Source organism: Clupea harengus, chromosome 13 (assembly GCF_900700415.2).
Source record: "Clupea harengus chromosome 13, Ch_v2.0.2, whole genome shotgun sequence".
NCBI classification, from domain to species: domain Eukaryota; kingdom Metazoa; phylum Chordata; class Actinopteri; order Clupeiformes; family Clupeidae; genus Clupea; species Clupea harengus.
In genome coordinates this window covers 3,258,438-3,282,524 of record NC_045164.1, presented here as the reverse complement: position 1 = coordinate 3,282,524, position 24,087 = coordinate 3,258,438, and the positions used below count along the sequence as shown (strand labels likewise).

Here is a 24,087-nt window from a genome sequence, read left to right as displayed (position 1 = left end):
CTCATAGACGTTATGCTTAAGGAGTAGAATACCATCGCCACTGCAATGCTAAACTCACATCTGGCCAACAAATGCTAAGTCGAAGCGAGAGACAGTCAGGGAGGGGCAGAGAGACAGAGCTAGGCACAATGAAGGCTTGCCTTGATGCACTTACTATAAGGTGACCAGACGTCCCCGGTTTCAGGGGACAGTCCCCGTTTTTGGTGGCCTGTCCCCGGGATACAAATTTTAAAAAAAGAAAGAAAGAAAACAATGACCAAACATTTAGTTGCGTAGCCTACACGCCACGGGCTCAAGCAAGCCAGCCAGCAGCCAGTGGGACAAGCTCTAGCTCAGAGCTCAAAGATGTTCTAGAATGTTCATCTTTGTAGTATTTTGATTGGTGGAATATGCAGCGCGGTAGAATCTTTGCCCTTAGCTTCTACTTGTTTTGGGGCGGCAGTGGTACAGGAGGTAAAGAAGTCGTTTAGTAATCAGAAGGTTGCTAGTTCGATTCCCTGTCGAAGTGTCCTTGAGCAAGGCACTGAACCCCTAATTGCTCCTGATGTGCAGTGTGCCATCAGTGTAAATGTAAAATGTGTATACATTGTAAGTCGCACATATGTAAGTCGCTTTGGATAAAAGCGTCTGCTAAATGACTAAATGTAAATGTTATTCAGAGAGATCGCGTCCATTCATTCATTCAGCCAACTAGCTCTGGCAAATCGAGTACAAGACAGGACAGCATTGGGATAGGCGATTATATGTACATGTATGTAGCCTATGATCTACAATTTGCAACAATATGAGTGTTAAGCAGCAGCTATCTGTTGGTCGGGTGTCAGCCACAGCTCTACTTGCTAACTGACTTTGTTAACTTTTTAACATGAGCAGTGATACTAACTACAGTACTATGACATTTCAGTTTCATTAGTCTGGGTTACTATTGAGAGGTAGTTGACAACTTGTCAATAAATGAAACCACTTGAAAGTAAGGAAATACTCCTTGAACTCGCTTTCCGTACATCCAGTTGCGCTTCCCGCTTGTTTGTGTGACAATGACAATAAAGTACTTTGAACTTTGATAGTTCTGTGGAAGCAGTCTCACCAGTTCAATTTTAAGCAGTGGGTTTCAATGTGCTAAAATCTTTAAATGAGTCATGTGCTTAGGCTACATAGATAGACAATTACAGGTAGCCTAGAATAATGGTAGGCCTACATTACTTAAAAACAAACACAAAAAAAACATGTGTTCTTGTGGTGGTCTCTTAAAAGACACTAATGAAATGTCTTTTTCCCACCTTAACTTCACATATTCTTTATCAACAAATATGTCAACTGGTAGTGTGTCACAGAACTTGTTATTTTTTAGATTATTCAGATCTCCCTCCCTCACCTTGACTTTGCTTGGATTTAATTACAGTTTTTACTGAAATTGTATTTTGAATCTTTTTGTTTGTTTGTTTCTTAAATCACTTTTGGTATAGTAATACCTAAAAACAATTCCAAAGATCCTGGAGTCTATGGGCCTGATCTGTATGTTCATAGTTCCAGCTGATTTTCACACAGAATATAGGAATACAATGCATTCAGTTGCCTCAATGGCCTTTTCTATGCTGGAAAAACCTACACCTGTCACCCATCCGTGCCCACTTATCAGCCAAACACAGAGGTTAGGCCTACTGCAAGGAAGCTTGCTGTGCATGACGTCAACAAAGTTTTTATCACTGATATTGGTTCTTATTATCTGGCAAAAGGTTGTTACCTTTACTACTCTTCATTTCAGCCACTTTGTGATTAGTTTTAAGAAGAAAACTGTTTGTTTGACATTCCCCTTGCGATTTACAAGAACAAGGGTAAGATCAACTACTTTTATTAATAAGGGCCCAGTCAGTGTCCCCGTTTTTCGATTATAAAGACAAAAACATGACATGTTTTGGAGGTGTTAACGTGTCTGAACTGAAAATGTCCCCGGATTTTGTCTCAGAAATCTGGTCACCTTAACTTACTAATGCCAACAGTCCGTCAGGAATGTTCACTGTGGCACATAATACAGACTAGTGGTAATTCTCTGTATCGAGATGAAGGTGATCGTCTAATGCTGGAGATGCTGGGATCACCTAAACAACCCCACCGTCTCCTGCATGTTTAATGAGCTGGTGAATTATTTAGCGAGGCAAGTGGAACTCTAGCATTTTGGCCTACTATCCTGTAAGCCAAGGCACGCCGGCAGAGCTCCAGCTGCAGTTTCTGAACAGAGACAGAGACAGAGGGCTCCACGGGAAAGTCAACACTATAGAAACGGGCAACTGTGCCGACGTATGCCGGAACGCAATGGACCACAGCGACGCTAAAACTGAGACTGAACACCACTGGTTCGACATGCAATTTGTCTGAATTGACCAAAATGACAGTTTAAGTATACTTTACAGACACAAATGCACAGACACAACATTGAGTACAGCAGGCCACACTGACGATCAAATAAAAAGCCAAATACCATAGCCTTCCCACAATGCAGTCCCACAGAACAGTATGTACCACAACTGCAGTTTAAGTGTAATATAAGTACTGTTGCTCATTGTTAAGAGAGGCCGCTCTTGACATTTCTCTATTCCCTTGGAGAGGTCTCACAGCAGGCATGTGTGCGCTTGGAAGGTGAAGACAGGCAGGCTACGTGAGTATCACTCAAGCCAGAAAGGCTTTGATATCGTTCTGGCAGGCCTAGTCTAGCTTGCCCAGGGCTATTCAATTTGGTAGGTTTCATCTAACTGCTGACATGAACAAATTTGTCAGGAAGTTGGTGTATGAATACTGTCCTTACTAACTTATTGATCAGCACGCGTTAAAATGCCAATAAGAAGGCAGTGAGCAGTAGATTTAAGAGTGTAGAGTTAACACCAAGGACAGGCTGAATGTGAAATGATTCATACACAGTGGCAAACATGAACTGAAACAGCATTGATGTTGCTGTTACCCAATGATAATGTGCTCGTTGGGTAATGCATAGTGTGAACTGATCTTTTATTGACTCCCGGTTGAACACTCTATACGCAGGGGGAAAAAAAAAAGACTAATTATGGCCTGTTGGCTCAAGGCCAATCAATGTCACAGTAGGGCCATTTTCTTCATGACAGCCCCTGCTGTGCCATTAGAGGGATATTTTGGGTATTTTTGTAATTGCATTTTAACTAAGCATAACAATATTCAACAAATGATTCATCATGCCAATTTTTTATTTAAATAATGGTCATTATAATGGTCATTGTAATCCAAAACACTAGGTCCGGACCACTATAATATATAAAGTGATGTGTTTATATAATTCTACTCCATGTTCTGTCTGACTGATGCCCTTAGGATACCCCTGCTCTGTCCTCACCTGCGAGGGCTTTGATGCGCGAGCGCTCGAACAGACGGGCCGAGCTGTTCTCGTTGTCCCACTCGTCCGCATCCCAGCGGTTGTTGACGTCGGTGTACTGCTGCTGGATCTCCATGTGGTCATAGTCTGCGGCTACTGATGTCATCCTGACGCTTCAGCGAATGCTCCTGCTCATCGGCGTCTAGTCATCAAGCCCTGCATAGACACAACACAAGCCATCAGGGAACACATTCAGAGGAAAATCACTAGGAAAAGGTGCGCGCATACAACACAAGTTGGGGACAAAGGGCTGGACAAAGGGAAAAATAAACTGGGAAAATGGTTGTTTACGCACAGTGTATTTTATGAACCTATTTTTTCCTCAGAGGTAAAAAGTAAAAAGTCTTCACTTCCAGGAAAATATAAAGTTATAAAATCTAGATGTCTTTGGGAACAACAAACTTTAAAACTGTGAATGTTGTAAACTATAGTACATATATACCACATTAAAAAGTTAAACAAATGAATAGTCCTCTTAAACTGGTTGTGAAATATTACAGATTTTTGCATAGTCAGTCAGAAATGAGGGGCGGTTAAACATCTAAAGCCAAATGCCTGAGATTTGTATAATCTCCTCTTTGACTATTTAATCTCCCATGACGTTAAGACAAACACAAATTATTCCAGAAGAATTATTTCCATCACCTTTACTCCACACCTCAGCTTTATTTAATTTTCCATCAGTTTGCTATTTACAAGCCTCTAAGGGCACCCCCTACTGGCACAGACAGGTAACTTCAGCCACATCTCCTCAAACTAGAGTTGAGTTGGAGGAGATGGTTGGTTGGGTTTTAGCACCACCTACAAGTTGGAGACCGTAAATGCCCTCGAACCAGACTCTGCATCACTGGAACTATAAACAAATCAACACACACAGTTAGCATGAAAGCCAACTTTCATTTATCCATTATCTGGCCGGTGCAGTTCTAAAACCCATTCAAGATGGCAGCAAACACATGATTCATACCAATCATTTTTCATAACATGACAAAAGCCTCATCCTCGTGGTGGCATCATCACCATCCAACCCTACTGCATATTTGTCATTTCTGTATCCAATCATGCTCTCCAAAAAAAGCCTACGCCACGGTGGATCTGAGAGCACACTGACTCTGGCCTGTTCCCGTACGTTCACTCCAAACCGTTCAGTCCCACTGACACCGAGAGAGCAGTCTCTTTGAAGCGTCGCGGCTCGTTTCGACCGAAGGGTGCATTTTCCCAGGGTGCATTACTCACGGGCGCAGAACAGCGCGGGTCTGTAGTCAGCACAAACACTCGGCGGTGGTGGCCAGGAGACTGCCTCAGCAAGCTGACAGACACAAAAGTAAAATGCACACCCCGAGAATCAGATCTCTACCCTCCCAGCTGCTTGGTTGGTTGCAGTGTTTCTTTTTCAACCAAGAAATTACTGTAAATACATTTTTTTTTCCCCAGCTAAAATCAAGTTATTGTTCAATAGATTATTCATATTAATGTATCCTTATGTTTTCCCTCCTCTCTGTGTGTGTGTGTGTGTGTGTGTGTGTGTTTATGAGCACCACCTCTGTATGTGGGACTACTCTCTGTTCACTTTGGTGCCTCAAGAGACACTCCAGCTCTCTGAATTGCACTCCATTCCTCAGTGTGAGGTTCAGATGCAAAAACCAAAACCAGGCCACTCCTCTGTATCAGCGGATACTAAAACTGAAACCTGTGTTGCTAGGCTAAAAACATGCAGCTGCCACTGGGACAATAAGTGCCACTAAAGTGTGTGTGTGTGTGTGTGTGTGTGTGTGTGTGTGTGTGTGCCTGTACACACATGCACTGGTGCAGAAGCAAAGCATGGCGACGTTACACAGAGGTGTGTGAAAGTGTGTCAGGACATCGGTGAGATGAGCAGAGAGTGTGAAAGAGACGGTGAAAGTCAGAGACGGTGAAAGTCAAAGCCGGAGGGTCAGAGACACAGAGTGGAGGAGGCAATGGACCGATGAAAAACAGATATCCCTGACATGAATAGAGGCCAACAGTTCATAACACACACACAGAGAGAGAGAGAGAGGATGGTGATGCTTAAAAAATTAATAAAAAACAAACAGGGCAGCTCATTTGCTCACGAGTCACGACACCAGCCGTCAGCAGCCTCATGTTGATCTATGTGAACAGCAGGCATGTTCAGAGGCATTGCATAACACACAGAGAGAAAGAAAGACACAGAGAGAGAGAGAGAGAGAGAGAGAGAGAGAGAATGAGAGAGAGAGAAAGACAGCGAGAACGAGAGAGAGAGAGAGAGAGAGAGAGAGAGAGAGAGAAAGACAGCGAGAAAGAGAGAGACCCAGGCATCATGACTCACAGCACTGTATTGGGTGCTGGAGGGTAGGCAGGCGGAAGCTGGAAACAGCCACACATGGATTTTCATCCATCCATCATTGCAGAGTGAGCACCACCAAAATCCCTCTTAGTGAGTGCAGAGGATTTAGAGTTAAGGGTTTGGATATGCGCCTCTGAGGAACACACGAAGCAGAACATAGCTAACGCTAACGCTGCTCATTCTCCCCAGTGTGAGGCTGAGCTGGGCACTCGCTGGATGCTAGCAGGCTGTGGTGCTGATGCAGGAAGAGAACCACAGAGAGGGGGAGCAGGAGAGATAGAGAGAAAAAATGAGAGAGAGGGGGAAAGGGAGAAAGGGAGAATGAGAGAGAGGGAGAAAGAGAGGAAAGACAGAGAGAGAATGAGAGCTAGAGAGAGAGAGAGAGAAAGTGAAAGAGAGGGAGAATGAGAGATAGGGAGAGAAAGAGAGGGAGAATGAGAGAGAGAGAGAGGGAGGAACAGAGGAGGCTATTTTTAGGCAAACGCGGTGGCGGAGGGCAAGCACTTTGCATCAGCACCAGGGGAGACGCTGCAGTGCAGTGGAGAGATAGAGAGGAGAGGGGGAGGAGGAGGAGAAGAGGAAAGATAGAGAGATGAGATGAGGGGAGGAAAGATCATGTCACCTCACCCAAGCATGTCAAATTACCAAAGCAGAGCATTTTGTACTGGAGGTCTCTTAGGAGAGTGTGGTTACGTAGACAGATATGGAAACAGAGCTAAACGCAAGCTTATGCATATGTACTGTATGCATATGTAAAAGTATATGAAGTATGCTCATGTAAGTATATGAAAACTACCAATGTCCAATGCAAACGTATTCATAGTAAACATAGCATGTCCTTCTGCATCTTTTTCCAACACTGAGACAAGCCATAGTGCATTCCGTTAAATTACTGTAAACCTCATGTGCTGGACATTCATTCAATCTGATTCTCTAAGCTGTAGAGGATTTGTTAGTAATTTCACAGGGAAGTTGGCAGTCCCATGGGTGTCTGTGTCTGTGGGGAAAAAGGCATATCAAATTGTTTATGGTGCACACAGAGAGATCTGACGATACCTACAGAGAAGCCATCTTGAGCTTCCCCTACATTCTGGATGTCTGAGCACAGGTCTGAGTGGGCAACCGCCCCGGACAGCTTCATCTGTGACTGGCCGACATGAAGAGCAAAGCGAAGTCAGCAACAGACAGTCCATTGGACTGCGCTAAGCCACGCTAACTGCTGACTAATTTCTCATTAAAGCTCCTCTCCTTTAATCAATGCGCTAGCTGAGCCTGAAGATAATCTCCCTGCCAACATTTCCTGGTGTACAGAAGAGAGTGGTCAGCCCCCCGCCCCTTCTCTCTCTCCTTGGGCACAGGTCTTTCATCCAGACCCAGGTGGTCACATGATAAAAAGCAGTCATCTTAGAGAGGAGTGTGTCCAGTCGTCTGTGCAGATGACCCACTAACACCTACTCTCCTACTCACATTGGCTTATTGCTTAGGTCACCGACTTGAAGGCCACCTGGATGAACTACTACAAATACGTGAATAGAATGTTGCTGACTGTAGGTTCCATTTGATGATTTAATAATGAACTCAAGTGACCGTTTTAATGGCGGTCAAGAAAATGAACTCCTCAAATCGCTAGTGGGGTCAAGCCACATAATAAACAAACAGGAGCTGACATTCTTCCACTATTCCACTCCTTTTCAATTGTGGATGTGCAGCCCCAAAGTTCTCTCCTCTCTCAGTGTGGTTTCTTGTGTTCACTGGCTGGGTTTCCAAACACTGGAAGCCCATGCAGGCATCACAAACCAATGACAACATATCTAAGCAGCAGCTCCCTCTGGAGCTCAGTCATGCAGTGCTACGGACTGATCCCCCTCACTTCTTCTGTCTGCTCCGACATTTGATAATGCCTTGATGGTGGTTAAGTGATTCTCTGCAGTTTCCCAGTAACACATCCTGTGCATTTTTTTTTTTTTCACACTCTACATGTGACAAACATTTCACCCATCCTCACACAGCTTCAAACATGATGATATCTGTGGACGTATGTGGTGATGATATATGTGGATGTCATGTGATGATATATGTGGATGTCATGTGAGAGAAAAAAGGAAGCTATAACGGAGTATACGTGACAAAAATCACTTGACACGTTTGTTTCTAAAATCCTGGCCGGTAGCGTCTTTTCTGTGAGTGTGTTAGAAGACTTGTGATTTATTTCAGTCTTCACCCTCCTCATTTCCAGCGTGTCCCTCGCCCACTTCTGTGTTGTGTGCTCCTGCCTGCCCATTATCTCAGAGATTTCCTGGAGAAAAGAGCATTGTTCACTCCACTCTAAAGATCACCATGGATACAGAGCACCCAGAATCCTTTGTGTAGGTGGAGGGGCACAGTGTCTTTAAACAACGCTAAACACATATTTACTTTGCCAGTGGAACAAGGGACTCTCAGTCTAGAGTATTTACATGTTGTATTTTTTAGCAATTCCATACTAAACTAATGCTAAAATTACGAGAGTCTGGGAACGTAACAAAGCCTATTAGAATTAAACAACATTTTTATCAAAACACCAAAACAGTCAAAAAAGACAATTTCTTCTTCCAAGTCCTGAGTACCTACGTAAGTGGTGAATTCTGATAGCTTCTCAAAACAGAGACTTCTTGCGTAAAGCGACTTGGTCCAAGCACAGCTCGAGCAGTCCCCTGCTCCCTTTCAGAGCCAGGCACAGGATAGTATTTCCCCGCCGCAAGAACCTGCTCTCTGCCATAACAATACACATTATTCAGGCACCCGAGGGGACACACATCTGGCCAGATCATTCAGAAGCCCACTCCCACATTCCCCCTCACTGACAGCATTACGGTGGTGAAAAGTGTCCTTTTTCAACAGCACTACTTCAACAGCACTACCGCTTGCCTCACAGAGGCCGGTCAGGGGCTCCAGTTTTACATTACACACACATTTTGCCGGGTGCATTTCCCTGCCAGCGAATTTGCTCTCTGAATTTTCAATACCGATTAACACCCACAAGAGTGCCTTCTCTTTAACAACGGTTCTGCATGTATCTGTCTGCATAACCAACCCCCCCCCCCCACACACACACATATACACACACATATGAATAACACACCCACACACACACTGACGTGAGCACCATCTCGGACCCTCAAAGCAGCAGATAACCCCCTTCAGCACCATCTTCAGTGTGTGCCTGACACGTTATCTAACCCTGGCTATACATGTCTTCTGTGGAATCTGGTTCGAAACAACTCCACTATTCAGGCCCGACTTCAAGCGTGACTTCCTCATACTGTCGCTCTTTGCAAAATACACACAAACATTTCTCTTACTTAATGTTGGTGTACTGGCACCTTCCACTTACTGGATTCCTCTTGGTCTATGTAATACATTCAGTCCAGTTGCCAAGCAACACAAATATCATAACCCAGCTTGACAGAAACCTCTGTGACATTTTCGACATTCTTTCATTTGTATGATTTCTTAACTTAACAGCATGAGGGCTCCCTTTGTTACAACTGGCCTGCATGGCATGGCATTGCTCAATGTGTGTTATGGTAGACGCATGGGTCAGCTCTCCTGTGAGTGCCAACATGATTCTGTCCAATCAACACAACACCTTTAGTCCAGTCCTTTTTCAGTGACGAAACCAGAAGCAGATAGCCTTGTGAGAGAAAACTACCATCAGAAAGTGATCTCTTCACAGAGCCCACCACTCCATTCTGGGCAGAGCTCAATCCTGACAGAAACTGCACTAGGACTCCTTCCATTGCAGACTACTTTGTGTATCTGGCCATGCTTGGAACAATACAGGGTAAAGGTTAGCTTTAGGGCACTGGTTAGAGTTAGAGTATTTAACAAGTATTTACATTTACATTTAGTCATTTAGCAGACGCTTTTATCCAAAGCGACGTACAAAGGAGAGAACAAATCAAGCTAAGTATCAAGTATCTCTCACAGTCAACTTATTTCTTATTCAGCATGGCCAACAAGTGACAGTTCCACTAACAGTGCAAAAGTTGCCTACAGCGCCCTCTGGTGAGGAGGGAGATCCAGTGTCCAGGACACTCATAAGAGGGCGTCCCAGCTACTGGTCTCACTATTGTGATCAGAAGACACCTTCTTCATGAAACCCTCCAGCACCAATGTCTGTCTATTGAGTTATCTGAGTATCTGACACATGATGAGGTTTTTAGTATGTACTAGATTAAAAAGGACCCAAGCACATGAGAGTGCTTTTTTTGCATACAAAGTCTGGCCGGTCTCTTCTGTGCCGTAGTGACGTAAACAAGTGGCACTCTACACTGAACAGCCAACCCCTTGACTTATTTTAAACATGTAGCTAATCTGCTCCACAAATACGTCTAAGTGCAAGTGACAGTTTCAAGAGCAAGGTTAAGAAAAAGCAACAAAATGCTACACAGCTCTGCTCTAAGTCAAGAGCTCAGTCTGTCTTGGGGAGAGTTAGCTTCTAATTTGGAGGGCGGAGAATGTTCTTGGATCAGAGCTGCGTGTTTTTAACTTCAATCGCCTTTGATCTTGTTAAGCAGCTGATTCGATTAATATCTCAAAAATTCCCCCACAATTAAAATGTCCACGTATTTGCTCCAGCGCCTCCTACACACACACACACACACACACACACACACACACACACACACACACACACACACACACACACACACACACACCCCCCCCCCCCCTCATTACCCAGCAAGCACTTGTCTGGGCCACTGTCTGCATGTGAGGAAGAATTCTGAACTGGCATTTGTCTAGTGTCTGGATCGGGGTCTGCGACTGGAGCTGGCAAGTGCGTCTCAATGGGTGATTATTCACTCTCAGCAGTTGAGATGAAGCTGGTTCCCAAGGGTCCTGATAACAGCATTCCCTTTGTGGCCTGGCTGAGACAAACCAGAGGGGGCCTGGAATGGAGTCAGCCATTCTCTCGGCTTAACAATCTCCTCAGTGATGCCCTGACCAGTGATACCCAAGAGCGGCTGCACTAAGAACAGCGCCCTGAGTAGAAACTGACCAGGGAGGGATGGCCAGCAAACAGTGGCTGATGAACCGAGAGAGTCCAGACAGGAAAGGCCACTCATCTGTCACTGCCGTACCGGTGAAGTCATGCTTGCACACGCTCACACACACACACACACACCCTACGGCTCTAAACTCTCGTGTCACCATGAATCACCAAAGTTTAGCTGCTGCTGAGTACTAGGACATTACAGCTGCCGAGACCGCCACATCACTGACTCAATTGCAGACGGTGCCTGTGCGCAAGAAAGCACAAGGCATTCCTCCGAAGGCCGAGCAGATTTAATTTGGCTTCAGTGGAAAGAGTGACCACATTCCCTCTGCTCACAGCCCAGGCCTGGACCAGACCAGGCCAACTGAGGACTGAAGCAGATGTTCACATGTGGAGAGGGGCAAGGGCAGAAGGGGGCCTCTGAGGTCCCCTGGTGGTTGGGAGGAGACAGCCACCTTTCACCGCCTCGTTAGTATTTTATAACAGGCACACACAGTGACATAGGTAACAACACAAACCCCAGCAGTGTCACATGGGTGACGGGCAGCGAGATAATCTCGGTCTCATTGGCCGACTGACCACACCCAGACGGATTGTCGTGGCAACAGGCCCGGCTTAGGAGGTTCTGTAAAAGAAGTAGGGCTGGTGTATGTGTTTTTTGTGTGTGTGTGTGTGTGGGGGAGTGGCCTCGCCAGGGAACTCCTTGTGTGATCTGAGCCAACAACATGTTTGCAGCATATGTGCCTTCAGATACTATGTGTAGACGCGCTAACTTAAATAAATACCTTGCCAAACGCAGAACACACTGTTCTGTTCCATATGGATGAAAGGCCAGAGAGAGGAGAACAGACATGGACACACATCAGACATTAGCAGTCCAATGCATCTCCTTGTAGTATTTCCAGATAAATCTTCCCAAAGCTTATGACAGTGGGGCTAAATTTGGCTCACCTCTTCAAGCATGACTTCAGCGTGTCTGTGGCCAATAGGATGGACACAAGTGTTTTAAGATGGCACTGCTCTAGGTGTTGGGTTGTCCTGTGAGAGTGCCTGATGAGAATAGCCTCTTTCTGACCTCCTACCTCCCTCCATGTGGGGACACAGTAGGCTTTGTTCTCCACTGGAGATGACGCCTGATTGCATCAGCTTACCGAGCTGCACTGCGCTGACCATATGGCAGAAAAGAGTCTTAGGCCATCTCACTTTCCCTCGTAAATACACCAGCGCTGCTTATTAGCGTGGTCCTGGAAGGGTCCACTTTGGACAAGTGGGAGAAGGGCTGAGGTCCGTAAGTCTTAGTCCAATGGTTTGTCCCGGCTGTTTGAGACTTGGGAACACGGCTTCCTCTGGCTTCCTTTCATTGTCAGTCTGGTGCTTGTAAAGTAGGGAGGCTCTTGGCCGTGGCCGCGAGGTAAGCGAGTTCACTGCAAGCATCTGAAATTCATTCACTCGCACCACTGTGCATCTGACATACTTACAAAGTCTGCAGAACAGGTGGGTGAACAACATTAAGGTTTATGGAGTTTGGGGTCATGACCACTACAACCATTTGCTCACTCACTAACAATTTTCAGAGTTTGTGCTAAGAAAAATTGTGTGTGTGTGTGTGTGTGTGTGTGTTTCTGAGGGGGGGGGGGACTGGTGAACTCACTGTTGATTAGGGTAACTGAGCAATTACGCAATAGTTACGCAATAGTTATCACCTGACTGCAGGAATTTGCCTCCTGTCATTCTAATGAGAGCATACTCTACCCACCGGAGGGCTGAGCAAAAACACTGACCGCATACAGATGAAACTACATTTGACATCATATGCACTATTGCACAACAGAGCTCAGACATCCTAAATAAACCTTCCAAATGAAAATGAAATCTCTAAAGAAGCGGAGACACGCTGTGGGTGAATCTGAATTCAAGGCACATATCAGTTCCTATATAGCCGGACGGGCGGAAAAACAAAGAGATTACAGAATTATAGAAACATCCTGCCCCTGTCTGCCGCGAGGATCTGAAGCCTTCCCAAGTCAAACAGTTTAATATCCGGTTGTCCAAACACTGAAGCTAAGCGAGAGGTCCTATGTGGAGTGTATTTACATAACCGTGAAGAGCTCACACACAGCTCTGACTGGTCAGGGTTACGGGAGTCCCGAGCAGAAACCAGCACTATGTGCGCAGCTGCGGAGGTCAGAGACGAGATGTCGCACAGCACCCCGACCGCCAAGAGTCAAAGGAGAGGAGCTCTGCCAGAGACACAGAGGGGACCGGTCGTCAGAGTCTTGGTCCACCACACAGCCCCGGTCTCTGAGCGTAAGAGACAGAGAGAGGTCGAGCTTCTCTGAGGTCTGGATGCAATTAAGCTCCTGCCGTCTCCCTCCAGCGCGTGCCACTCACTCACTCACTCACTCACTCACTCACTCACTCACTCACTCACTCACTCACTCACTCACTCACTCACTCACTCACTCACTCACTCACTCACTCACTCACTCACTCACTCACTCACTCACTCACTCACTCACTCACTCACTCACTCACTCACTCACTCACTCACTCACTCACTCACTCACTCACTCACTCACTCACTCACTCACTCACTCACTCACTCACTCACTCACTCACTCACTCACTCACTCACTCACTCACTCACTACACCCGGCCTCGCTGCCAAAAAAAACCTCACGCACCCCTCCCAGTCCAAAAAACATCCTCTCTTTTTCTCCATCTCCATCACAGGACTGGCTTTAAGAGCCACATGGGCTCAGCTGTGGAGACAATACAAAAGACAGGAGGAGAGGAAGGAAAAGAAGGGCAGATTACCACAGGACAGGACAGGACTGCAGAGGAGGGAGAGAGGAGAGGAGAGGAGAGGAGGCCCAAACTGAAAGCTTGCACTTTACTGCCAGGCAGGTTTATGAATGACATCACTCAGTACTGTATGCGGCTGAGGGCAAAGTCATTACCGGCTAATGTTCTCAGGCAGCGGGCAGCGTGACAGGTGCAAGACGATGGACAGAGGAGATGACAGGGTGAAGACGGGACTAGGATAAAAGAAGGACACGTAAACAAGCCAGGGGAGATCCTATATCTGTCACCGCCCAACACACGCCCTTTAGAGCGCCTGTTCACGCCCTCACAGAGCGCACAGGGAGAGCGTAAAACCAAACAAAGCGGAGGCATCCCGCTATCGTTCACCATCTTCCCCTCATCATGGCTGTTTCGAGTCGCCCAAACGCACAGCCCACAGGGAGCCGCAGGGCATCAGGACTGCCTCTTCCATCAGCACACTGTGGTTTCCTGGACGGCGTCCACCGCGGTGGCACGCTCGGCATGCCATTAACACACGCTTGTGGGAGCGAGCAGAGATGATGGCCAGGACTGGGTGGAGGTTTCAGCAAAGCAAACCAGGCATTAAAACGGGGCCCATGCGCTCATCCACTGGCTTTGGTCCTGCTCGTCAGGCTGGCCGAACAGCTGGGCATTTTTCATGCCAACTCTCAGAGTTAGCAAACGAGGGACACTTCATAGGAGAAGAGGATAAAGGATTTAAAGCCATTTGACCAGATTTGCGTGACAGACCAGTAAAAAAAGGGTTTGTATTGACTGTGTGATGTAGGACATTTATTGACATCCATGTCACATTTAAAAAGCGGCTTCAAGTCTCCCTAAGAACCGAAGATTTGACATGGTCCACACAGATGGCATGTTCAGCCATCCAGACGCAAAGCGTCCACAAATAGCACAGATTTCATAGGGCTTTGGAAAACCACAATAACACTTAAGAGGATTCATTCTGGGCCAGAGCGAAAAACAAGCAAACTCAATAAAAACACAAACACAAGGGGGTTGAAAAAAGGGCATCACGGAGAGAAAAACATCTATTCGTGTCCAAACACTGAGGATAAACGCGCGGTGTTGGTGTTGGTTCATAGGAACTCAGGTCATGAGGATTTCCACCAAGCGCCCTTATAAAAGAGCCAACGACAATATAAACAAGAGATAAGTCCCATTAAGTCCTAACAATCCACCCCCAATCTGTGGAGAAACCCCAAACAAATGCAGCGGCCGGTGTGTGTGTGTGTGTGTGTGGGGGGGGGGTCACCACTTAAAATGACTTGAGATCAGCGCTGTTTGAATGACACAGCACCAGATCCAACAGGAAGTTTACATAAGCCTGTGGATCTCAGTATACAACAGCAGATAGCATGAGGTCACAAAGGAAACACGGGCCAACGAAATCACACGGAAGGTCAATACTGAATGACAGCATTCAGCCCAGGCTGCGGCCAACTCCAATCCTCCAAAGCTCACACTTTGCAGGGCACACATCCTAAATTCCCCCTACCCCCCCACCGCTAACTAACCTGATCTGATTGAAGTTGTTAGCATTTATACAAACATACCCTCCGTGCTGAAAAAAAAAAAAAAAAACTACCAGCTTCTTTTGGGAATAAGTCAGCTAACCAAGAGTTTGACCTCGCACAGGAAGCTCACAGCAATAATAGAACGCTCGCGCCACATCTGTGAGGACATCTTATTTGTTTCCATTTTCTCAGGTCTTTGAAGATCCTCTTAGAAATTAGCAAGGCAGAAGGTACAGCTCATTCCTATCTGGATTTAGAGCGGGTTGTATTTATTGGTTCACTGGGAAGAGCTGGGAGAAACCTGATTGATTAACCTACATGTTTGTATGGGTATTCACAAAGCGGGCATTAGTAAACATCAATGATTTCTGGCATCTCACCACCTCAGCCCTCTGCAATCAAAATTGCACAGGAGAAATGCCAACTCTCTCAGAAAACCACCGAGCAGACCGAACCTCCAAAATGACCATCCTTGGCGAACACCAGCTTACTGCTCCCGTTTGCCCCAAAGACAGCAGACAGCTGTCAACTCAACTACAAAACTAACAGCATGTGAGCTACCATCCCCTGCATTCAGTTAATACTAGGTTGTTTGGGCAAATCCAAGGTGACATAAATCCATCTGACAGAAGACATCATCAGTGTCCTGATGAAGCACAAAGCTGCGGCCTTGCAGACTGAAATGGCAGCCTATAAGAACATCTCATTTCAGCTGGGCTGCATGCCAGGATACCTCCATCCATTACCAGTGAGAACCACAGGCCGCATAGCAATGAGTGCCATTTGAAAATGATTTAAATGTTTCTGAGCGATGACTTTATCAAAACCCAAAGCAGGTTTACAAGACTACTGTAACAAGCCTCTTAAGTCACGAATGAGTGCATTTTCAAAGGTACAAAAATAAAAAAAAATAAAAAACAATAAATGTTTAGTCTTAATTGCTATAAATGCAATTATGTGATTTCACAAGAAATCAAAAGGCCCCATTATATCGATTATTACATAAAACAAATGTGGGCTTTCTAGAGGAACTCAAACACAACACAGGGCAGGGCAGGCTTTCGCACGTGCATTCTGAAGGGCTTGACTGACTCATATGCTCAAGGACATACACCCCAGGCCTTTCCTGTGACCCCAGTTTCTTCCCAGCATGCAGTGGGTTGTGTGTGTATTTATGGGAGAAGAATACCCCCGGGTAAAGCTCCTTAATACCCCCGGTGCACATCTTACTCTCTAACCAGGACTGGCCAAAAACACAGCCACTGGGAACTTATAAATATAGCTCTGACAGACAGTCTCCCACACTCACATACATACAAATTTGTAATCAAGGCTGTGGTCCACTGAAGCAGAACAGCTGCTATTGTTACAAATAATGAAATAGCCCATACTTGAGCCAACATTATGGTCGACGGATCATTTTAATTACAACTCTTTCATTACTAAGCCTCGAGAACAGAGTTCTGTGGACCCAGACACTTATGAGGGTGCTGTTATTGAAGTTGTCCAGGGGTTCAAACACACACACACGCACACACACACACACACACACACACACACACACAGGCCCAAGGGATTAAACCCCTAACTGGAAACTCATACTTGCCTATGCCTCAGCACGAGCTGATGAGATACATTAAAAGCCGCAGACTCAGAGGAGGAACACAAAGCCATGTCAGCAGCACAGTCCTCTCTTTTCAGCAGAGACAAGCCCTCTGCACTACTTCAGATGCCAAAGCTCGAAATAGTGCTAAGGCCGCATCATCAAACACCACAAAAACATATGACCGCTGATCTAATCCTGAAATATAATTCAAGACATAACTGCCATGTGTTAGATGGAGCCATAGCAGAGAGATGATTTCACTCCAATTGCTTATGGGGATAAGGCATCAAGTGTACACATTCACAGCGTCATAAAGATAATGATTTGCAAATATCGGGCCTACGTCACCCACTCTTCGCTTCCACGCAAATGGCCTTGGGATTAGTGTACGTACTCAACTAATGAACACATTTTATAAAAGGGACAAAGCCTGTGCTAATGTAAAACTGAAGCCATTACAGATACAAGGATATGAGGCATCATCGTTCTCCTTTGAAGATAACCAATTACTTATTTCTGGCCTCAATCTCTTACTTTCACTTGGCATGCAGCTCTCATGACGCACCTTGGAGAAGGCAGTGGATCAAGCCTAAGTGGGTTTGGAAAACAGATGCATTTGGCTTCGATTTGCCCTGGTTGCAAAGGAAGGTATCAGGTACATTGTGGGAAGTGTAACACAGCTTTCTTCTGCTCTTTAGGTCATAGGATATTGGGCTGTAGTTGCGCTGGCTTGAGGTTGTCCTCAGGAGACAGATTTGGGGATTTCTGACACATTTGCACACATTTATTTTGTCATTCACCACCTCCGCCTGAGTAAAACAATCTGAGTTCACAAACCATGGAGCATTCCAGCCATGCTAATGCAGTCGGAGGCAGACACGCCTTCAGCCATAGGAAAATTGAATTACACTAATCCCCAAGAAGGTCACAGTGGCGTTTTGAGTCTGTGTCAAGACACTGTGGGACTGGTAATGAGAAACAGACACACAGGCAAACCCATGCGTGGCCCGCTGCAGAACATGTGAACATGAGAAAACTCTCACAACATACTCTGGAGTTTGAGAACCTTTAGCATTAGCATATGAGTGTTTCTATGGATCCAAACTAGCACTCCCATATGCAGTATGTATCTCAACTACTATACAAACACCAGTGAAAGACTAACAGGTCTCTCTGGAGAATATAAGTTCATGGACTTCGTGTCAAGCGAGGTTTGTGAGAGCAAAGGCCCAAACATACAAATTACTCAAGATGGAGGCCGTCCTGGCTTGCTGCAATACACCCTGGACTGACTTACTGCAAAGTCTCAAAGCCAGTTGTTTAGAATGCCGTCCCACTCAGCAAATGTAGGACCCGAGAGGCTGATGATAACTTTATGATTTACTGAATCTCTAGGGGCGGACAGGCCATTCATGAGGAGAAACAGAATCGATGCCGGACATTTTTAACATGCCTTTATTATCTCCAGAGAGGTGGGGAAGGTAAAAAAATAGAAAGATAGAAAGAGAGAGAATGTTAGAGAGAGAAAGGGAATGTTAGGTCTAAAAACATGTGAGGGATTAAAATAAGAAATGAAGAGGGGACTACCGTACACTAAACTGATGATATGTTTTCCATGTGTTGTCATGATGGACACTCAACCCATTTAAACTTGCTCACACGCAAACACGCAAACACACACACACACACACACACACACACACACACACACACAAAGGAGACAGGCAAAGGTGCTGGCTGGACCACAGGCTGATATTCAAGAGTCGTAACAGAGTGAAATGAAGTTGAAACGATGCTGGATCTCTTCCCCTGAACACTACGCACTATAATTAGCTCCACTCCGTCATGAGGCAGGAGCATCCGCCTCTGTCGCACTGTTCCACTTACTATCTCCTGGCAAACTCTCAAAGCTTCCCACGCCTGCCGCGTACCCCACTCCCTCGCCTACCCACCCAAACGGGACTCAAACACTCACCATTTCCTGGATGTAATGAATTTCCCACTATGAAATGCGACGGCGGTCTGCAGACCCACTCTACCATGGATAAAGGCACCAAGTGCAACCAGAGGACAGGGTGCAATATCAACAATTGTTAAAATCAGGCTTGGGGGTATAGAGTGCATCCAACAGCCAGCTTCCACCCCAGCGCCAGACTAGACCACCTAGCCAAACCCGACTTTAATGTGATGCCCTCGGTTCCAAATGCGTACAAAATGGCTCAGCTCTGGCTGACTGGAGCATGATTGATCACCACTGCACCAGAGGCCCAGGCAGCCAAATTAATCTGAATCAGTTATACATTCCTACTTTTCTTCAGTTTTCGTCGATACAACTAAAAATCCATATCAGTTTGACTTAATTAAACACATGAGTATATGTGCATTTGCGATGTGTAAATGAATTGCATAGCTCAACGATATCCCTGTGGTATGAATTTGAGGTGGAATTCAGAATTCAAGGTGAACACATGTTTAAGTTGTGTCAAAGTTTCACATAAAAACCAAAATGTGAGCAGTCTCCTCAGTGCCAGGTGAGGAGGGGAGGAAGGACACTGGAAACAAGTTCTTTCTCCTGCCTGGCCTCATTCCTGAAAATAGACATCACCTGCCACACTGGGCCGATGCAGCACTGCAAGCTCTCCTACGGAGCTCTGCAACTGCGACACAACCTAACGCAACACCCACTGCATCCAGATCACAGGCTTCTGGTGTGGGAGACTAACCACAGGAATCTCTTGGGAAACAATTAGTACTGCGCACACACACACACACACTCTCTCTCTCTCTCTCTCTCTCTCTCGCGCGCTCTCTCTCTCTCTCTCTCTGGGCTAATTGCTTTGTCGGCACAAGCGCTGGCCCTTTCCCCGGTCAGTGCACAACAATAAGGCCTGGCCATTCACAAACACCATAGAGACCCAAGGAAAGAGGCCATCCCTGATCAGAAGAGTAAAAATATGTTGTGAGGATGACAGTGGACAAAACAAGGAACTCAGCTGAACTGCAGAACAAGGAAAATCAGAAACCATACTCTAAATCATGTAGCACATCTGTTGACTAGTAAGCACCAGTGCATCCCAACAGCAAAACAGGGGATGAACCTGAAGTTGACCTCTGACAAACCGTAGGGAAACACTCTTTATGTCGTCAGATTACTGTGGTGAAGAGCCGTCATTTGATTACATAACAACTAAATTGGCAATTACTATCACGTAGGCAATCACACAGCTTAAATGATTGAGGAATTACGACGGAGAGATGATGAAACACTTTTAAACCACTGATCATGACTGATGTGATAAGAAACTAGCCTACATGGGCGAAGAACTACGCAGTTTCAAGTTCCATAGTTTCAGCATCATTTGCTATGTGCGACGTTCCTTCACATGCTCCTCTGAAATATAACAATGTAAAGTGTAAAGCTCCGTCTTGAAATAGCGCTGCTTGTGACAGAATGTCGAAGAGCTGAAAGCTGAAAACTCTGAAATACAGCGGAGATGCAACGATTCTTGTTCTCCTTTGGGACAAAACTGATGATTCTCGAAAGTAGTCCCTCGTCTGGAAGACTTTCCATTTCTCTGGTTCTGAGACTTGAAAAAGTAACACTTCAAATCTATTTATGGAGGTTTTTTTTGTCAAATGTAACATTTGACATGACAGTGTCATTACGTGACTTTAAAGCCAACTCATGGGAATCGTCGAGTGCCCTGAGCCGCGTTACCACAGAGGCCATTAACGCCAATGACAGTGCAGGTGCTTATTTGATTACATAATTAAGGTTACATGTATAGTCTGGAAAAGCTACAGCCGATCTTCCCTTTTCTCCAGAGGAAAACAGTCTAGTTCGCACAATACAAACACCTGCACGCCGGCTTCATAAATCACGACAAACCTGGGTTCATCACTTGCCTAAATGTTACTTTAATACATGGACCACGCCTGTATCCCGGCGTTCTACACTGTACCGTTATCCCGTACCTGTGCTATAAACGTCCATGTTGCCATGGCGTATCAAGACTGAAGGAAAATGTGCAAGATTCATCCTGGCTGTGGCTCAACACTGCAGATCAGGTCCAATCCAAGTCAACAGAAAAACAAACAACCAAAATGCGGATCGGATGGCCTATAGTTTAGGCTACGCGTAATAACACAATGTGACAATCGGTAAGGCTTACGTGCCCATTCACTTTAGTTACCAAGCTAGATAAACTACCGAAGATGCTACGAAGGCAGTTTTAGCTAGAACGTTAACATTATTGCTGCTGCTGGTGGTGGTGGGAGGTTAAGTCCATCTGCAGCTTTCACAGCACCTACAGCTTCTGACTCATCCCATTCAAGGCTTAAACGTAAGGTGCTAAAATATTTTAATAGAACTTACCAGCGAAGGGACAGAGCAATCTTCACCGCAGAGACTGACTGAAGGCTGGACGAGAACGCAAGATCGCGCTGCAGAAATCCGCACGGTATCTTTCTCTCCCTCCCTCTCTCTCTCCCGACCAACGGCAGCACTAGCAACTGCAGCCCAATTTTACAGAGGGGCGGAGAGTTCGCTTGACAACATATAGCAGTATAGCAAGTAGAAAAGCCTCTGCCAAAATGTTCAAACAGTAGAATTCTGTTTTGAATAAGGCAGACTATGATATTTAAATGTTTGGAAATTATGGACCGCGTATCAGGTTGTGTGTTTAATAAGTGGTAAGTTTGACTGGTACTTGGGCTCAGGGACGTCTCATCAAAAGAGATATGGGCCTACGAGGGAAAAACTCCCAATCGAATATGAGAGAAGAATATAGGCAGCATCTATGTTGAAATGTTGTATTCATTCATCATTCTATTAGGCAGTGGAGATACATAGCAAGATGCCTCTCAGTAACATAAACCTAGTGTACTCATTTTAAAAACAGGAAGTTCAGTATCATATTATGTTTTCCAACCTCAAATCCACAATGTCTTATAGGCTATGCACATGCCATCTTGAATCATTAGAAATGAACAAACAGACAGTAGCCAATACTTTGTCTATTAATAAATCAGCAAGGATTTCATCATTCTCGTGGTATTTTCTTCGAAGTTACCTCAGCTATTCCTTTCATCCCATCCAAAAACTGCTTGAGTCCTTGAGTGATTTGCCAAAGGTTTGATTTACCACTGAAAGGAAAATCCCTTCAATATGCAGGTTCCTGCAGAGGTACAGCTGCTGGGACCTGAAAGCCTGCTGTGTTAGGCAAAACAACACGGCAACAGCACTGGTATCGGCCGGAACCAGGGGTTATTGTTATCTCCACAGAGAAAGGGGTTGGTGATGCGATTGCTCCACGCACCCTGGATTCATACAGACAGGCATAATATCCACACAGATCAGACTCTCAAAGCAAAATTGCTTGGTAGCCATTTTCAATGTTCACCTGATAGCCAAGCTCTGTCTCTGACAACTGGGCCACTGGAATCTGAAGATTAAAGTATGTCTGTCTGATAAGTGTGTGATAAAGATTTACTATCAGACTGAATTACTATTTAAAAAAAAACAAAAAAACAATATTACTCCCGCTATATCGTCAGTGGTTTTCAAAGTGATGAATAAGCTTAAGCCAATACCAGGAATATTTCACATTTGACCTGTAATCATGTGAAAAGTAATGTTGTCTTCCAGTAATCTATTGTTAATACATTGTGATAGTACTGTTTATAGGTTACAATGATGCATAATGATGCAACAGTGAGGTATTGCATTTATTTAAGTAACCTTCTCTGATCTGACAGCAGTTCATTAAAATATGTACAGCTCAGTGACTTGATACTCAGACTAAGTCTGTTTTTCATCAGTGTCTGACTAAATTATACTTCCTTGGGTTTAGTTTAAAATGGATTGTACGAATAAAATTGGGATTCAGTAACATCTGTCACATGGCCTGCTTAAATTCTGTACCAGCGGACCCCTCACTTATTAAGAAATGGACACTGTCACTGAGTAATGACAGTACAAATACTCTAGTTATGGAGTAGACGAGACAGGCTTGAGGTACTGATGTTTGGCAAGTGAACCATGTCAGAATTTCCACGTTAAAGACAGTGACTCTCCGTATGAATATTATCCTATACCACTTGAAACTACAGTTTTTTCACTGCATGGCCAGTTTGTTTTGGGATGAGAGCTTCTGGAAAAGGAGAGAGGTCAACTTGTTGCAGTAGACTTGTCAAAGTAGCCAAACTTCAGTTAGGAGGCATGGAGGCTTTTTTCTTCTGAAGAGCTGAAGGAGATTCAGAGAGAAGTGAGTGAAGAATTCAGTCTTTACTAATGTAAAGGGTCCTCAGCACTATGACATTTGAACATTACAAAAATATAAATTTATAGATACAATCGACTTGCCAAATATATTATCTGATAGGTCTATCAAGCATAGGTTTGTCTTTAAAGAATAGCAAGACATTTTTTCCCAAGGAAACAATACATGCTGCTAGCTACTGCCAACAAAAAGCATCTTCTTTGAAATGAATCAATAAAAACACCAACAAGGCTAATTGTTTGTCCCTGTACTCCTCTTGACATCACCAACATCCACCTACTACCACGAAACACGCTTACGAATTGGCTCTTTTGTCACTTGACAGTTTGAGTTCTCTCACAACTCTTTAGGTTGCTTGGCAACGGCCCTCTTTGAGAACATACTCCAGGTAAAAAGCTGTGGGTGGCAAGCCTGCCTCACTGTATGCAAATACATGTACAAAGGTGCCCGCAGAGAGTGCAGTTATAGATGATTACAGTGTGCATGTAGTGGAGGTTGGAATGATCAGTGTACTAAAAAATGTAATCTGACCATCAGAGGTCTGCTAACACAAGTTTCAAGTACAAGAGTGACAAACATGCAGCTGAAATGTATCAATATGCATCCTTGTTCAGGCTCAGTGTGAAAAAGTAAAAGACAATTAACTCCATTGCTTTGACACTCCAAATGGTCTTTTTGAAATCTCTTTGACATAAGGTGTCTCCCTAAGAGTGGTTTGGATGCTTGCTGGTCCCCAATGGTGAGAGAGAGAGGGGACTTTCAGCGTCCCACTGGCCGTGTCAGACTTCCATCTCTCATGTGCGTGCACTGTAAAGTTCCTTTGTGCTGGGCAGTAGGACAGCCATGGCCAAATGAAAAAGGCATCTGTGGGCTTTGTTCTTCCCAGCCCCTTAGACAAAGTCTGAACAGTGTGGTTACCATGGACACTGGTAACAGTCCCTCTCACTGTTACCGTGGAACTTGGCGATGAGATGAGATGAGGAGGAGGGAGGTTGAGGGGAAGTGATTCCATGCCTGATTTCAGACGCTCTGCATCTCTCACTGAATGGAGTAG

At 45.1% G+C, this 24,087-nt stretch overlaps 1 protein-coding gene across 3 annotated transcripts in view; it reads right to left on the bottom strand.

Moving 5' to 3' along the window:
• Positions 1-24,087, bottom strand: part of LOC105890945 (spectrin beta chain, non-erythrocytic 1) — a 72,673-nt gene that overhangs the window by 46,003 nt on the left and 2,583 nt on the right. Inside the window, exons 1-2 of one of the 3 annotated variants that reach the window (XM_031579125.1) lie at positions 21,128-21,274; positions 3,362-3,556 (exon numbers count right to left, since the gene is read on the bottom strand). In XM_031579125.1, coding sequence (XP_031434985.1) covers positions 3,362-3,506 — 145 coding nt within the window. In that variant the 5' untranslated portion in view covers positions 3,507-3,556; positions 21,128-21,274. The other 2 variants (XM_031579126.2, XM_031579127.2) reach the window with 2 other exon arrangements.